We start from the raw sequence: 16,835 nt of genomic DNA, 5'->3' as shown, positions 1-16,835 counted from the left end.
ACACAGGCCCTCTTCTGGCCTTGGGCCCAAAGGAGCTGAAGCCACCTCCCTGACCCGGGTTGTTGAGCAGGATGGGCACGGCTGACTCAGAGTTGGCACAAGCACCCAGGTTCTGCCAGAAAAGAGGGCTGGGCCACTCCCTGCTCAGAGAAACCAGGCTGCTGTTTTGACCTGTGGGTCAGCCAGCCCTCTGGTACTCTCCTCTCCTCCCTCTCACTCACAGGCTGGGAGGCAGTCTGCCTGCTTCTGCTGAGTCTAAGTCTATGTGGCGAGGACTGTGTGTCTATGCGTGGAGGGGCTGGGGGGCCCAGCAAGAGGCTTTGTACCAAACCAGAAAGTTCCTGGATTTGGCTCCCTCTGCCCTAAACAACCAGGGCCCTGTGTGGGCCCAGCCGTGGCCAGGCGCCTAAATTATCCTCCTCAAAACCCAGCTCTGTTACCTCTACAAGATGTCCTGAGAGCCTGGTGACTCACAGGGCATTGGGCAGGCTTGGCTGGGTGCACAAAGGGGCCATGCATGCTCAAAGAGCAGTTCTCGAATGGAGTTTCAGGCATCTCGCCACCCCCACTGACCAATGTGGGTGTGGGGTGGGTGTGGGCAGGGCACTTCTGGGATGACTGGAGACAAGTGAGACCTGGTGTTGTGGCCAGAGCCTACCTCAAGTCACTTCTCTTGGCCTCTCTACCACTACCCTTTTTAGAGGCCTGGGGCGGGGAGGGGAGGATCAACCCAAGAATGCCAACTTTCAGGATGGTCAGGCTCCAGGTATGCTTCAGTGCTGCCCTGCCCGACCTCTTCCCCAGAAACGCAAACCTAGGCAAGCCTGGGTAGGTGAGGTGGATGAGGTTTATTCTGCCCTCTCCTTGTCTTTGGAGCCCCTGTCCCAGGGCGTGGGGGATGAGGGGCTGTTTAAATCTCGGCTCTGCAGTCTCCTGCTGTGAGACTTTGAGCAAATTTCTTCACCTCTCAGAGCTCTACAGTCAGGAGCTGCAGTTTTCCTCAGAATCAGCGGAAATAATGGATGTCGGCTACCAGATACAAATAGGTGCCAGCTGGACAGACATGCGCTGGAATCCCCTCTCCCCACAGCTGTCCCCTCTTCTACAGATCCTGGTGGTCACAGAGCCCAGCCTGAGGCTCTTGTTCCAAGGGCATGCCCCTGTACTTGTGAGGACTGGAAAACTCCATCTGGGCCCCCTCCAGAGGGTCCTGGACCTCCTGGACACAAGTCCAGATGCATCAGGAGGAAAAGTGAAGGCTGCCTCTCCCAAGGAAGCAGCTATGGCAAAGTGAGGGTGCTCAGATCACATCAGGAAGACACTACTGACGGTGCTGGGTTCCAGGATGCCACGATGGACCACAAGGTTTCTGGGCCAATTGGCAACCCCAGGACAGTATGGGATGACTTGAGGTTACTTTTCCATAATTACATTTGTGGGATTTTATTGCATATTCATTTGTGAATGTAACTGTGATGTTTATTTTACTGTGGACTAAGTTCCAGTGTTCACCCCCACCCTACCCCACCCCATAGGAGAGTCTAGTGCTTGGTGTGGGGACACAGTCAGGAGGCTGGCCCTCAGACCCTCATCTGAGGCAGGAGGCACAGCCTAGCCCCCCTGAGGGAGAAGGCACACTTAAGGAGTATTTGAACTGAAGAAGACACTGATCTGCTATTTCATTTATTCCAAAAATATTTATTGGGCACCTACTGTGTGCCAGCACTGTTCTACAGGCTTGGGAATCCTCGGTGAACAAAATATACCAAAAACTTCTGTTCTTGTGGAGCTTAAATTCTAATGGAAAGAAAAGAGACACAATAATAAACATAAGAAGTAAATTGTAGAGTATATTAGAAGGTGTACGAACAATTTTAAAAAGTAGAGTAAAGGAATTCAGGAATGGGAGACGCTTAAATTTTAAATAGGTTGGTCAGGCTGGATCTCACAGGAAAGGTGACATGTGAGCACAGACTTGAAGGAGGTGAGAGAGTGGGCCATTCGCAGAGATATCTAGAGAAGAGAATTCCAGGTATAGAGGACAGGCAGTGCCAAGGCCCTGAGGCAGGAGTGTGTCTGGTGTGTTGGAGGACCTGTAAGGGGGACAGTGTGGCTGGAGCAGAGGGATAATGAGAGAAGGCAGAGAGGTAATGGGGACCAGGTCCGGCTGGGCCTTCTAAGGGCTTCCACTTTGACTCTGGGAGAAATGGGGAGCACTTGGAAGGTTTCAAGCCAAGGAAGGACATGATCTGACTCATGTTTTAAAAGAACCTCTGGCTGCCGGAAGGAGGAGTATCATGGAGGGACAAGGGCTGAAGCAGGGAGCCCACTGAGGAGGCTACTTCTCTCCTACCTACAGATCTTTCCTGCACCATTGGAGGCCTCACATCCTCACATGCATGTGGAGAACTGGACAAACCAGCCCACTTGCCCAAGCTCTCTCTACCTCCACCTCCCACTAAAGCTACCCTTTAGTGCACACACCAGTCAGCAATGGGAGGAAGGCCTTAAAGAAGAGGCCTGCACAGGCCCTGTCAATGGGCTCAGGATGTCTGGGCAAATACTTTTGGGGTCCCAGATACCTGGAGGGCAGGCAGGGATATGTTACCTTGGCCTTGTGGTCTCTTCGTTCTGTAGAGTGTAGCTGGAGGAGAGCCAGAGCAAGGTCCTCTCAAGTACACAGTCCAGGGCAGGGGCCCTGGCTTCCCAGATCTGAGGAGAGAAAAGGTACTGGAAAGGGTAGATAAGGGAGCTAGGCCCAACCAAGAGAAACGGAAGTGGCCCAGGTCTGTGGGCAAGCATACTGGGGCTCATCTCAGGAAGTGGGTTTCAGGCTGTAAGGCACACACACTCACCCCAAGAGTAAAAAATGGCTAGTTGTATTGCGGTGAGCAGAAGCCATGCTGCGCCAATGACAGGCAATGTGAAGTCAAGCTGCTGCCCTGGACAAGTGAGGCCTCTTCCTCATCTCAGCAGATGACATAATCACCACCTGGTTGCACACATAGGCTATTTGGGAGTCACTCTTGGCCCCTCTTCTCTTTTATTCCCATTAGCCATCAGCAAGTCTTGTTAATGCTACCTTTTAGGTCTGTCTCCAATCATTTTCTCTCACCCTACTCCAAGCTCCTTTTGTCGCTTTCCTAACCTCTATAATAGTTTGCTATCTGATCTCCCTCATGCCACTTCCCTCCCTCCAGTCTGTTCTCTCACAGCAACCAGTGTGATCTTAGTAAAACAGAGAGCTGACCTTGACACACCTAGCTTAAGATCCTCCTACTGTCTTCAAAATAGTTTAAATTCTCTAACGTCGCCTACAAACCCATTATGATCTGGCCCTTGCCGACCAGTTTCATTTCTCCCCCCCTCAAACTCTTTAAGTTCCACTCCTGAACTTCTTTCATGTCCTCTCATATGTGGTGCTCTCTCTCAGCTTGTGCACAATGGGGTCCTTCTGCATGGAGTGCCCTTTTCCCTTCTCTCCTGGCTTACTCCTAGTCATTCTTTTTTCTCTTTTTTTAAAAAATTGAAGTATAATCTATAAACAGTAAAGTTCACCCTTTATAGTGTACAGTCCTGTGAAGTTTGACAAATCCATAGTCTTGTAACCACCACTACAATCCAGATACAGAACAGTTCCATCACCCCAAGAAATTCCCACATGCCCCTTTGGAGCCACCACTAGTTCCCATCACCAGCTCCTGGCAAACACTCATCTCTTTTCTGCTTTGCATTTTCTGGAATGTCCTATAAGTGGAATCATTCAGTATTTATGTTGCCTTTTGAGAATGGTTTCTTTTACTTAGCATGATGCATTTGATATTCATCTACACTGCTGTGTCTATCAATTGTCTGTTTCCTCTTGATTGCTGAGAGTATTCCATTGTATAGACGTACCACAATTTATTTGTCCTTTCAGCCTGTGGTTAGGACATTTGGTTTTTTTCCAGTTCGGGGAGATTATGAACAAAGCCACTATAAACATTTGCGTAGAGGGTTTTGTGTGCACATAAGTCTTCATTTCACTTGGGAAAATACCTAGGAGTGGGACTGCTACATGTATAACTTTATAAGAAACTGCCAAACTGTATTCCAGAACTGCTGTGATAGTTTGTATCCCTAGCCCAATACATGAGAATTCGAGTTGCTCCACTTCCTTACCAGTTCGCATTTGGTTTGTGTGGTTGTGCTGTACGTAGGTATTTCATTTCTTGACATTCTACTAAGTGTGTAGTGGTATCATATTGTGGTTTTAATTTCCACCTCCTTGAGGACTAACGGTGAGTTTACTCATTCTTTTAAATCTCTGCTTGGTCTTCACTTCTTCCAAAAAGCCACTCTGCATGCTGACTCTGTAGACTGATTAAGTTCCTGCCCCTTGTGGTTCCACAACAAGCAACATTTATCTCCACCTTGGCCTTAAACCACTAAACGGCAATTGATTTCCTGTCCCCTCCCTGCTCACCACCCTGGACACACACACACACACACACACACACACACACACACACGACTGTGAGCTCCCGGAGGGTAGAAGCAACATCCTACTTCCTTTGGCATCTCCAGCTTCCAGTACAGACCTGAAACACAATCTTTACACAATATTAAATGAGCTAATTAATTGCTGAACAAATCAGAGAACGAACGGATGAAGGTAAATGGTTAGGAACAAGGTTTTGCAATCAGACTGGGCTGGCTGTGCCAATTAACCCTTTCTCTATTGGTGCCTCACACGAAGCTCACCTTAGCAAAAGCAACGCGGATGATACGAATATTTACGGCGATGGCGGCACCGACGACGCTATCAGATACAGAGCCAAAGCGGAAGAGGCGGGGCCGGAAGCGGAAGTGAGGCGGGGAGCTAGCGCGTCTCAGTTGCCATGGAGACTGGCGAGCCCGAGGAGCAGGGGTCGACCGAGTCTGGGTCCTCCGCTTTCCGGGGGTCAACATGGACGCCAACTCCACGTCTGCTCCGGATCTGCAGCCCCAGCCAGTCCACCTGGCTGTCCTCCCTCGCCTACACTGAGCCCTTTCATTACAGGGGTCGGTCCCACCGCATCGCGCCGCGCCCCGAGCCGCGCCTGCTGCGTCTGCGCCCCACCTCGCTACGCACCCAAGACATCTCGCACTTGCTTGCTGGCGTGTTCCGCAGCTTGTACACAGCCGAGGTGATCGGCGAAGACGTGAGCGCGAGCTTGATCAAGGCCCGAGGCAGCGAGGATGCGCGGCACGAGGAGTTCGTGGACGAGCTGCAGCAGGTAACGCGGCGCCGTATCCCCGCGCGCTTGTGTGTCTCACCGGGGGCGCGGGGGCATCGCGTCTGCGGACAGTGCTGGGGACCCAAGGCGCGCCCGCAGAAAGGCGGCCTCCCGCAGGACTCCGCTGCTCGACAAGTGTCAGCACCTGCCGGGTGCCAGGCACTGTTCCAGGCACTGGGGATGCAGTTGGGAAAGAGCAGACTAAGTCCATGCCTCAGTGTATCCGACATTCTAGTGGAAGGACACTCTGTACACACGTTTACACAAATACACACATAAGCCATATGTCTATAGCACCTATATTTATTTCTCTACACACAAACACACGTTATATATTGCATATATAAATAAAACGACTGAGGCAAATAGCTGAATAGTTATTTCCTGAAGATGTTAAAGCTAAAAGTCACCCCACTTTGGGGTGCCTGCCTTTATATCACAAACCACAATCTTAACCGAGGCATTGATGCCCAGATTTTAGGAAGCACGCCCAGTCTCTGGAACTGCAACTGTGCTTCCTCATCTGTACCAGGAGGAAAGCAGCGGGCTTGGATACGCTCTTCTGCGTCTGACTGCTGACGACTCCCTTCAGGGGAGTCTCGGGTGAGCGCTTTCAAGCAGCTGAGGCAAACTTTGAAGGAGCTGACAGCTGGAGGCTGTCTACTCACTAGCTTTCTGCAACCAAGGTAGCAAGTGCTTCCTTGAAGAAGAGATCTGAGTGGCACAACGCTTTGTCTACCACAGGTGGGGTGCTAACTTGTATTTGGTATTTCCCAGAGTTTGGATGGCAGCTCTCTTTACTGTGAAACCAGGAGTCAGGAGACAGGGTTTCAGGCTTGACTCTGTTACTGACTTTGCTATGAAACCTTTAAGCTGTTTCCCTCTGTGAGTCTCAGTTTTCACATCTGTTAGGTTGGACCAGATGGTCTCCATAGTTCTATGACTGCTCTTCTATGCTTCATGAGAAGCCCTGATGCTGGAGTGAGGTTGAGTAAAGCCATGTGATCTCACCATATTTCCGTGCATTTGATCATCCACCTGCCAGATTCGGGAGATCTATAAGCAACGGCTGGATGAGGTCGAAATGTTGGAGAGACATATCATTCAGGCCCGCGCACGGGCCCTGGCGGAGAAAGAGCAGGTGATGCACCAGGCCAAAGTATCCGTCCTTGAGACCTTCATCAAGATGCCTCCAGGTGTGTATAAAGAACTCCCATATGCCCTTCACCCTGGTTCCCCAGATGTTAATATATTACTGCATTCATTGCCCACTCTCTAGTCTTATTCTGAACATTTGGAGAGCAAGTTGCAGACGTAATGTTTTATTACCATAAAACACTCCAGTGTGCATGTCCCCAAAACAGGGACACTCTTCTACATAACCAGCATACAACCCTCCAAGCCAAGAAATCAGCATTGGTGCAACATTCACCACGAATTCACAAATCCCATTCAGTTTTCACCAGCTGTTCCACAGTGGCTATTTCTCTTCTTTGGTGCAGGATCCTGTCTGGGAAGTCATGTTGCATGTGATTGTCTTGTCTTTGTTTTAGACTCTTGAGTTTGGAACAATTTCTTGATCTTTTCCTGTCTTTCATGTTCTTGATAGTTGGTTGGTTTTTTTCCCCCAATTTTCTTTTATTATGGTAAAATTGCATATAACATAAAATTTACCACCTTAACCATTTTTAAGTGTACAGTTCAGTGGCATTAAATACATTCATAATGTTATACAACCATCATCACCATCCATCTCCATAATTCTTTTCATCCTGTAAAACTGAAACTCTCTACCCATTAAACAATAAATCCCCCTTCCCCCTTACCCCAACCCCAAGCCCTGGCAACTATCATTCTACTTTCTGTCTCTATGATTTTGATTACTCTAAGTGCTTCATATAAGTGGAATCATGCAGTATTTGTTTTTTTGCAAATGGCTTATTTTACTTAGCATAATTTCAAGGTTCATGCATGTTGTAACATATTGCAGAATTTCCTTCATCTTTAAGGCTGAATAATATTCCATTGTGTGTGTGTATGTATATATATATATATATGTATATATACACACACCACATTTTGCTTATTCATCATTTGTTAGTGGACACTTGGGTTGCTTCCACATATTGGCTATTCGAAGTAATGCTGCTATGAACACAGATGTACAAAGAACTCTTTGAGACACTGCTTTCAATTCTTTTGGGTATATACCCAGAAGTGAAATGGCTGGATCATATATGGTGGTTATAGTTTTAATTTTTTGAGGAATCGCCATACTGTTTTCCACAGTGGCTGTACCATTTTACATTCCCACCAACAGTGCATAAGGATTTCCATTTTTCCACATCCTCACTGACACTTGATTTCTGGTTTGTTTGTTTTTGATAGTACCCATTCTCATGAGTATGAGGTGGTATCTTATTGTAGTTTTGATATGCATTTCCTTGCCAATTAGTGATATTGAACATTTTTTCATGTGCTTATTGGTCATTTGTATATCTTCTTTGGAGAAATGTCTGTTTGAGCCCATTTTTTAAATTGATGTTTCTGCTGTTGAGTTTTAGGAATTCTCTATGTATTCTGGATATTCATCCCATTAGATATATGACTTGCAAATATTTTCTCCCATTCTGTGGGTTGCCTTTTTACTCTGTTGGTAGTGTTTTTTGATGCACAAAAATTTTAATTTTCATGAAGCCCAGTTTGTCTGTTCTTTCTTTTGTTGCCTGTGCCTTTGGTGTCGTATCCAAGAAATCATTGTTAAATCCAATGTTATGAAGATTTTGCCCTATGGTTTCTTCTCAGAGTGTTACTGTTTTAGGTCTTACATTCAGGTCTTTGATTAATTTTGAGTTAATTTTTTTATGTGGTGTTAGATAAGGGTCCAACTTCAGTCTTGCATGAGAATATCCAATTTTCCCAGTGCCATTTGTTGAAAAGACTGTCCTTTTCTCATCAAATGGTTTTGGCACCCTTGTCAAAAGTCATTTGACCATATATGTGAGGGTTTACTTCTGGGCTTTTTGTTCTGTTTCATTGGTCTCTATGTCTGTCTTTATGCCAGTACCATATTGTTTTGATTGCTGTAGCTTTGCAGTAAGTTTTGAAATCAGGAAGTGTGAGTCCTCCAGCTTTGTTTGTTCTTTTTCAAGATTGTTGTGGCTATTGAGGACTCCTTGAAATTCCACATGAATTTTAGAATGGGTTTTTCTATTTCTGCGAAAAACATCATTGGGATTTTGATAGGGATTGCACTGAATCTGTATATTACTTTGGGTAGTACTGACATTTTAACAATATTAAGTCTTCCAATCCATGAACATGGGATGTATTTCCATTTATTTGTCTTCTTTAATTTCTTTCAGCAATGTTTTGTACTTTTCATTGTACAAGTCTTTCACCTTCTTGGTTGGCTTTTAAGTATTTTATTCTTTTTGATGCTATTGTAAATCGAATTGTTTTCATAATTTTACTTTCATATTGTTTGTTGTTAGTGTATAGAAATGCAACTGATTTTTGCGTGTTGCCTTTCAGTCCTGCTACTTTGCTGAATTCATTTATTCATTCTAACACTTTTTTTGTGGGATCTTGAGGATTTTCTACATATAAGACCATATCATCTGCAATCAGAGAGAATTTTACTTCTTTCTTTCCAATTTGGATGCCTTTTATTTTTTTTCTTGACTAATTGCTCTGATTAAAACTTCCGGTACTATGCTGAATAGAAATGGTGAAGGCATGTTTTCTTGCTTTGTTCTTGATCTTAGAGGAAGATCTTTCAGTTTTTCACCATTGAGTATGATGTTTGCTGTGGGTTTTCATCTATGACTTTTATTATGTTGAGGTAGTTCCTTTCCTTCTATTCCTAGTTTTTTTAGTGTTTTTGTCATGAAAGGGTGTTGAATTTTGTCAAATGTTTTTTTCTGCATCAGTTGAGATGATCGTGTGATTTTTTTCCCCTTCACTTTGTTTGTGTGGTATATTGCATTGATCAGTTTTCATATGTTGAACCATCCTTGCAATTCCAGGAATAGATCTCACTTTGTCATGGTGTATAATCCATTTAATATGCTGCTGAATTTGATTTGCTAGTATTTTGTTAAGGACTTTTGCCTGTGTGTTCATAAGGGATATTGATCTGTAGTTTTCTTTTCTCATAGTGTCTTTGTCTGACTTTGGTATCAGGGTAATGCTGGCTTCATAGGATGAGTTAAGAAGTGTTCCCTACTCTTCGAATTTTGGAAACATTTGAGACGAATTGATATTAGTTCTTTAAATGTTTAATAGAATTCAGCAATGAAGCCATTGGGTGCAAGGCATTTCTTTGTTGGGACATCTTTGATTCAATCTCCTTACTAGTTATAGATCACTTTAGATTTTCTATTTCTTTATGATTTTGTCTTTGTTGATTTTGTGTTTCTAGGAATTTGTCCATTTCATCTATGTTATCCAATTTGTTGGTGTAGAGTTGTTCCTAGTACTCTCTTATAATCCTCTTTATTTATGTAGAATTGGTAGTAATGTCCCCACTTTCATGTCTGATTTTAGTCATTTGAGTCATCTCTCTCTTTTTTTTCAGTTGATACAGCTAAAGTTTTGTAATTTTGTTGATCTCTTCGAAGAATCAACTTTTGGGTTCATTGATTTTCTCTATTGTTTTTCTGTTCTCTACTTTGATTCTCTATGCTCTAATTTTTATTATTTCATTCCTTCTGCTAGCTTTGTGTTTAGTTTGTTCTTTTTCTAGTTCCTTGCATTATAAAGTTAGGTTGTTGATTTGAGATCTTTCTTGTTTTTTAATGTGTTTATAGCTCTAAATTTCCTCCTTAGCATCACTTTCACTGCGTCCCATAAGTTTTGGTATGTTGTGTTTTCATTTTCATTTGTCTCTAAGTATTTTCTGATTTCTCTTGTGATTTCTTCTTTGATCCATTGGCTGTTTAAAAGTATGTTGTTTAATCTCTACAATTTAGTGAATTTTTCAGTTTTCCTTATGTTATTGATTGCTAACTTCATCTCGTTGTGGTCAGAGAAGAAACTTTATATGATATATTTCTTTTTAAACCTATTGAGACTTAATTTGTGGCCTAACATATGGTCTGGGAAACGTCCCATGTGCCCGTGAGAAAGACGTGCCTGCTGCTGTTGTTGGGGAGTGTTGTGTATAAGTCTGTTAGATCTGGTTGGTCTACTGTATTATTTAAGTCTTATGTTTCCTTATCTTCCGTCGGGTTGTTCTATCCATTATTGTGAGTAGGGTATTCAAGTCTCCAACTATTATTGTAGAACTAGTTATTACTCCCCTCAGTTCTGTCAATTTTTGCTTCATTATTCTGATGGTCTGTCATTAGGTGTTTAAATGTTTATAATTGTTATATCTTCTTGCTGTATCAAACCTTTTATTAATGTATAATGTCCTTATTTGTGTCTTATAACCTTTTGATTTGAAGTCTATTTTGTCTGAAATTAGTATAGCCATCCCTGCTCTCTTTTGGTTACTATTTGCGTGGGATATCTTTTTTCACCCTTTCACTTTCAGTCTGTTTGTGTCTTTGGATCTAAAGTGAGTCTCTTACCTTTATGATTTTAATAAAATAATTGAAAAAAAATAAAGTGAGTCTCTTGTACATGTCATATATTTGGATCATGTCTTTTTATCTATTCTGCCAATCTCTGTCCTTTGATTGGAGAGTTTAATCCATTTACATTTAAAGTAATTACTGATAAGGAAGCACTTCTGTCATTTTGCTCTTTTTTCTATATGACTAATAGCTCTTTTATCTCTCATTTCCTGCATTACTATCTTCTTTTGTGTTTAGTCAATTTTTTGTAGTGAAATGTTTAAATTCCTTTCTTATTTCTTTTTGTGTATGTTTAATAGCTGTTTTCTTTGCAATTACTATCGGGATTACATTTAACAGCCTAAAGTTGTAACACTTTAATTTGAATTTATACCATCTTAACTTCAATAACGTGCTAAGACTGTGCTTCTTTACAGCTCCATACCCACCCCTTTCAGTTGTTGATGTCACAAAATTACATCTTTATACATTGTGTGCCCAGAAACATAAACTAATAATTCTTTTAAAGGCATTTGTCTCTTGAATTATGTAAAAGACAAGGCTTCAAGTTACAAACTGAAGTTACTATAATATTAGCATTTAGACTAATAGTTTTTTTTTCTTTCTTTATATTAGTCTCTTAAATCATATAGAAATTTTTTATAATTTCCCACGTATTTACCTTTATCAAGATCTTTATCTCTCCATACAGCTTCAAGTTACTGTCTAGTGACCTTTCATTTCACCTGCAGGACTCCGTTGGGCATTTCTCACAGGACAAGTCTTAGTGGTAACAAACTCCCTCAGCTTTTGTTTATCTGAGAATGTCTTAATTTCTCTCTCACTTTTGAAGGACAGTTTTGTTGGATATAGGAGTCTCTTTTTTTTTTTTAAAGATTGGTACCTGAGCTAACAACTGTTGCCAATCTTCTTTTTTTTTTTTTCTGCTTTTTCTTCCCAGTACGTAGTTGTGTATTTTAGTTGTGGGTCCTAGTTGTGGCATGTTGGATGCCGCCTCATCATGGCCTAATGAGTGGTGCATATCCGTGCCCAGGATCCGAACCAGTGAAACCCTGGGCTGCTGAAGCAGAGCACGTGAACTTAACCACTCGGCCACAGGGCCAGCCCCATGGATATAGGATTCTTAGTTGACAGTTTTTCCTGTTAGCATTTTGAATATATTGACCCACTGCCTTCTGGCCTCCGAGATTTCTGATGAGAAATCTGCTGATAACCTTATTGAGGATCCCCTGTATATAATGAGTTGCTTCTCTGTTGCTGCTTTCAAGAGTCTCCCTTTGTCTCTGGCTTTCAAAAGTTTGATTATAATGTATCTTGATGTGAGTTCGTCTTACTTATAGTTTGTTGAACTTCTTGGGTGTTTATATTCATGTATATCATCAAATTTGGGAAGTTTTCAGCCATTATTTCTTCAAATATTCTCTCTGCCCCTTTCTCTCTCTTCTTCTGGGGCTCTCACATGTGAATGTTGGTCCACTTGATGGTATCCCACAGGTCCCATAGGCTCTGTTCACTTTTCTCTGGTCTTTTTCCTTTCTATTCCTCAGACTCAATAATTTCCATTGTTCTGTCTTCAAGTTTAGTGATTCTTTCTTCTGCTTGCTCAAATCTGACTTTGAATCCCTTTGATGGTGAATTTTTCATTTCAGTTATTGTACTTTTCAGCTCCAAAATTTCTTTTGATTTCTTTTTAGGTTTTCACTCTCTTCATTAATCTTTTTTGTGTGTGAGAAAGATTGGCCCTGAGCAAACACTTGTTGCCAGTCTTCCTCTTTTTTGCTTAAGGAGTAGTGACCCTGAGCAAACATATGTGTCAGTCTTCCTCTATTTTATGTGAGACACTGCCCACCACAGTGTGGCTTGATGAGCGGTGCTAGGTCCATGCCCAGGATTGGAACCTGTGAACCCCGCGCCACCAAAGCAGAGTGTGCGAACTTAACCACTATGCCACTAGGCCAGCCCCCTCTTTATTAATATTTCCATTTTGTTCATACATAGTTTTCCTGACTTTATCCACATCTTCCTTTAGTTCTATGAGCATCTTTAAGGCAACTGTTTTAAAGTCTGTCTAGTAGATCTGCAGTCAGGTCTTTTTCAGGGACAGTTTCTGTTGATTTATTTTTTCACTTTGAATGAGCCATATTTTCCTGTTTGTTTGTATGTTGTGATTTTTTTTTTTTATCGTAGACTGGGTATTTGAATCTAATAATGTGATAACTCTGGAAGTCACATTCTCCCCCTTCCCCAGAGTTTGCTGGGTTTTGTTATTGTTTTTGTTTATTTAAATTATTGTAGGCTGTCTGTGCTGAGGGTCAGCCTGAGGTGTAAACTTAAGGTCTTCTCGGGTCTTTTCTGAGCCTTTCCCTGGGCGTGTGTGGTCATGTTCTCATTTTCCCCTTATAGGCAGTTGTTTTTGAATGTCCTAGTCTTTAATATCTGGTTCCCAAAAGGGGAAAAAGAGCAGGATGAATAGGGTGGTGGGGAGGTGACGGCCCTTTAAATTCCCTGGAAGTCACTTTAGCTGGAGGGGGTGGTGGTGCAACGGTAGGAAAGGTGCAACAACAAAAGCTACTGACCTCTTTGTCTACAACCTCTGTGATCAGAAGCAGTAATCTGCGATCAGAGCATAGATCCCTGATATTTAGAGACCAGAGTCCTTTGTGCTCACCCTGGCTCCCACAAACTGTGTGCATGTTGCTCCAGGAACACATGCATAGATGCCTTTCCTGGGGCTGGGATGGGGAAAGGGTAGCTGCAGTGGTACCAAGAGCTGAAGTTAATTGCGCTTTAATGTCCAAGTCTTCCCCTGGAATTTATAGGCCCTCAACTGACTCCAGAGTTCCAAAATAGTTACATTAGACTGATTCTGCCAGTGCAATTATTGTCTGGGTAGAGAGGCAGATTTCTGGTGCTTCCTACTCCACATCTTCCCATAATCCTCTTTCTTTACACTTCTTGACAGGCCTTTCATTCTGTGGGATGGTTCCAATGTTTCTTCATGACTGGACTCAGGCTCATCCTTGGCAGCAACGTCACATAAATTATGCTGCGCTCTTCTCACTGTGGCACATCAGAAAGCATAGGTGATGTTGACCTTGCTCACCTCGTCAGGTTGATGTCTGCTGGAGTTCTCCATATTAAATTCTCCAAATTAAATTGTAATTGACTAGTATTTTGTGGAGAGGTATTCTCAGATTTCACCAATATCTTGTTCCTCATCAAAGCTCCATCACCACAGCACCAGCATTCACTGAAAACTTTTCTCAATACCTCTCTGGTGATACTTTCTTTAATCAATTTTTGTTAAAGAAATTGGGTTATTTTTCTTATAGACTTGTCCATAGTCTGGGTTTTGCAGATTTCAATGTTGTGTGTCATTTAACCTAGTCTAATGATCCCTGTATTTCCTGCAGTTCAGTAATTATTTCTAGAGACTTCATGAGGTTTAGGTTCAGGTTTTTGGGGAAAGGGGCAAGACCACTTCAGGTGGTTCTGATTCCGTGTGCTTCCTTCAAGAGGTGCACGATGTCTGACGTCTCTCTTTTTATTTATTTATTTATTTATTTATTTTTTTAAGATTTTATTTTTTTTATTTTTCTCCCCAAAGCCCCCTAGTACATAGTTGTATGTTCTTCGTTGTGGGTCCTCCTAGTTGTGGCATGTGGAACGCTGCCTCAGCGTGGTTTGATGAGCAGGGCCATGTCCGCGCCCAGGATTCGAACCGATGAAACACTGGACCATCTGCAGCGGAGCACGCGAACTTAACCACTCGGCCATGGGGCCAGCCCCTGATGTCTCTCTTTTTATGATGCTGGCAGCCTTTGTCTGGATCTATTATTTCATTAGGGGTCGTAAATTATAATGAAATGCTAATGGTACTGGAGTACCTCTATAAAGAGAAACATTTCAGCAACTACTTTGGTTACCCCAAGGTAGGGACAGAATTAATCCTTTCATCTTATTTGCCAGTTTTTAAAATAATAGGTTGGCTCCACTAGCATCTTCTGAAGGCGCTAATGAGGTTTGTTTGGTTCATTTTTATAGTATCATTGTGAACTCATGGATTTCATAACTACACTTGTATTTATTATCCTTATTGATGCTCAAGTTGTCCCATCTTTGGCCACCTGGAGCCATTTCAGCTTGACTCCTAACTCTCTTGATGCAACATCCGTTGTCTTTTATAACATTCCTTATTTTGGGAATGGTCACATGTTCCAGGTTCATCTTGTGTATTTATTGCCCCAGACCTGGAATCAGCCATTTCTCCAAGAAGCCCTGGTTCCTTTTATTTCCTCCAAGACTTTGGTCTATCCTCCTGCATCCCTGAAAATTATCATTTTCCAGTGCAGGAGGCAGAAGGGACAGTGCTTTTAGGGTTGGGAGACCTGACATATCTGTGACCTGGAGGGAGGGAAAAGCAGAAGATGTAGTGGCTCAGAAAGGCATTACCCTTATGGGGTCCATCACACTTCTAGGGACCAGATGCTGTGGGAGATGCGCTGCATAGGTTATCCCACTGAATCCTTGCAATGACCTTCTGAGGTAGGCTTTCTCTCCATTTTACAGGTATGAGAACCAAGCTTAGAGAGAAAATCAAATAAACTTCCCTAAATTCCCACAGCCCAGAAGGGCTGGGACCCATGTTTGAACTTGAGTGTGTCTGCTGTCAGAGCCCATCTCTTTCTTCAGTCAGGAGGAGGAGGAAGGATCATTGACCAGGCGCAGTGTCACACAGGTGTAGATGACTTCCCTTAGGGTATGGCTCTGGGCGTGAGGCCCTATCCTTTGTCTGGCCTGCCACCTTAGACGCTCAGATCCTGTTAGTTGGTGAACACTCAGCGCGGGTTCCTTCTTTCCTCCTGCTTGCCCCTCCACCAAGCAGAGTCATATAGCTGCCAGGACCCCTCCCTCAATTGTAGATTTAGACAGAGATTACTAGTAGCAGATTCTCAGGAGGTTGTATTGGTTGCCTGGTATGCCCTGAGCCCTGGGAGTGAGATACTATCCCTGTCTTTGGTAGGATTCTTTTGGCTGGAGATTAGGGGAGACCAAATAATTGTTTGGGTGGTGGGTTTTTTTTTAATGAAAATGAAATAAAATATTGAGAACTGGGAAACAAACATCAGTTGGGAGAATTTTTCAATGACCTTCATTTTATTTTTTACCCACGATAATATTGTTATAATCAGACATTATCTGCCCTGGTTTCTCAGTCTTCTGCTGGTAATGTTTCTTTTATTTCAAAAGTAGCAGAAGTGGAGACCTTAATGCAGATCCGTGGACACCCCTCTGGTTCCTGTTTCTCAGGGCGGGGCAAGGTGACCCATGAACCTCTTCTATAACTTAGATGATTGATGGTGAGGACATGCCCCTGATACCTTTTTCTTTCTCTTTTTAAAGATTTTATTTTTCCTTTTTCTCCCCAAAGCCCCCTGGTACATAGTTGTATATTTTTAGTTGTGGGTCCTCCTGGTTGTGACATGTGGGATGCCGCCTCAGCACGGCTTGATGAGCGTTGCCATGTCAGCACCCAGGATTCAAACCAGTGAAACCCTGGGCCACTGAGGCAGAGCGTGTGAACTTAACCACTCGGCCACGGGGCCGGCCCCCCCGATACTTTTCTCATTTGAGGCACAGAGGCAGCCTTTCTATTTGCTAATACAGATGTCACAAGGTAGCAAATCTGTGTAAATTCTCCAGACAGATGGAGAAAGATCAGAATTCTGCAAAACATCTTGTCCTTTCATTCCCTTCCCTTGCTGATAAATTGTCCACATTATCTTTTGGGAAACGAAACAGCCAGCCTCTTGCAAAGCCACGCTCAGGAGCCTATGGTCATTGTGAAGCCCACACTTCCCAGGTGGAGGAGGATGGTCACAAGACCAGTGCAGGGTTTTCCAAGGCTCACCTGGTACATAATCCAGGCTGGACATGGAGAGAGACTTTCCAAAGATCTGATAAACGAACTGCCCCCTGCTTCTGCAGACATAAC

The 16,835-nt window shown here is 43.2% G+C and overlaps 1 protein-coding gene and 1 long non-coding RNA gene across 9 annotated transcripts in view; one reads left to right on the top strand and one right to left on the bottom strand.

Annotated features, from left to right (window-relative positions):
* Positions 1-1,677: 1,677 nt before the first annotated feature.
* Positions 1,678-4,815, bottom strand: LOC124239118 (uncharacterized). 3 transcript variants are annotated; one of them, XR_006888547.1, is made up of 4 exons: positions 4,744-4,815; positions 2,856-2,992; positions 2,609-2,712; positions 1,678-1,797 (listed from the first exon to the last, which is right to left on the bottom strand). It is a non-coding gene; the product is annotated as an uncharacterized LOC124239118 (long non-coding RNA). The 3 variants fall into 3 exon arrangements; XR_006888548.1 differs by having other exon boundaries at positions 2,856-3,009; positions 4,744-4,808; XR_006888546.1 differs by lacking the exon at positions 4,744-4,815 and having other exon boundaries at positions 2,856-4,725.
* A 20-nt stretch (positions 4,816-4,835) lies between these two features.
* The window catches only part of DLEC1 (DLEC1 cilia and flagella associated protein), a 66,397-nt gene continuing 54,397 nt past the window's right edge, over positions 4,836-16,835 (top strand). For 2 of the 6 annotated variants that reach the window (XR_006888534.1, XM_046660498.1), the window contains exons 1-2: positions 4,836-5,258; positions 6,304-6,454. Coding sequence is in view for 5 of the 6 variants with exons in the window: in XM_046660498.1 (XP_046516454.1) it covers positions 4,881-5,258; positions 6,304-6,454 (529 nt within the window). In the remaining variant the exon portion in view is untranslated. Of the gene's footprint in view, positions 5,259-6,303; positions 6,455-13,802; positions 13,924-16,835 lie in introns of those variants that run through there. The other 4 variants (XM_046660480.1, XM_046660459.1, XM_046660463.1 and 1 more) reach the window with 4 other exon arrangements.

Source organism: Equus quagga, chromosome 1 (genome assembly GCF_021613505.1).
Source record: "Equus quagga isolate Etosha38 chromosome 1, UCLA_HA_Equagga_1.0, whole genome shotgun sequence".
NCBI classification, from domain to species: domain Eukaryota; kingdom Metazoa; phylum Chordata; class Mammalia; order Perissodactyla; family Equidae; genus Equus; species Equus quagga.
The sequence above is the reverse complement of the archived record's forward strand: the minus strand, read 5'-3'. Positions and strand labels throughout refer to the sequence as shown.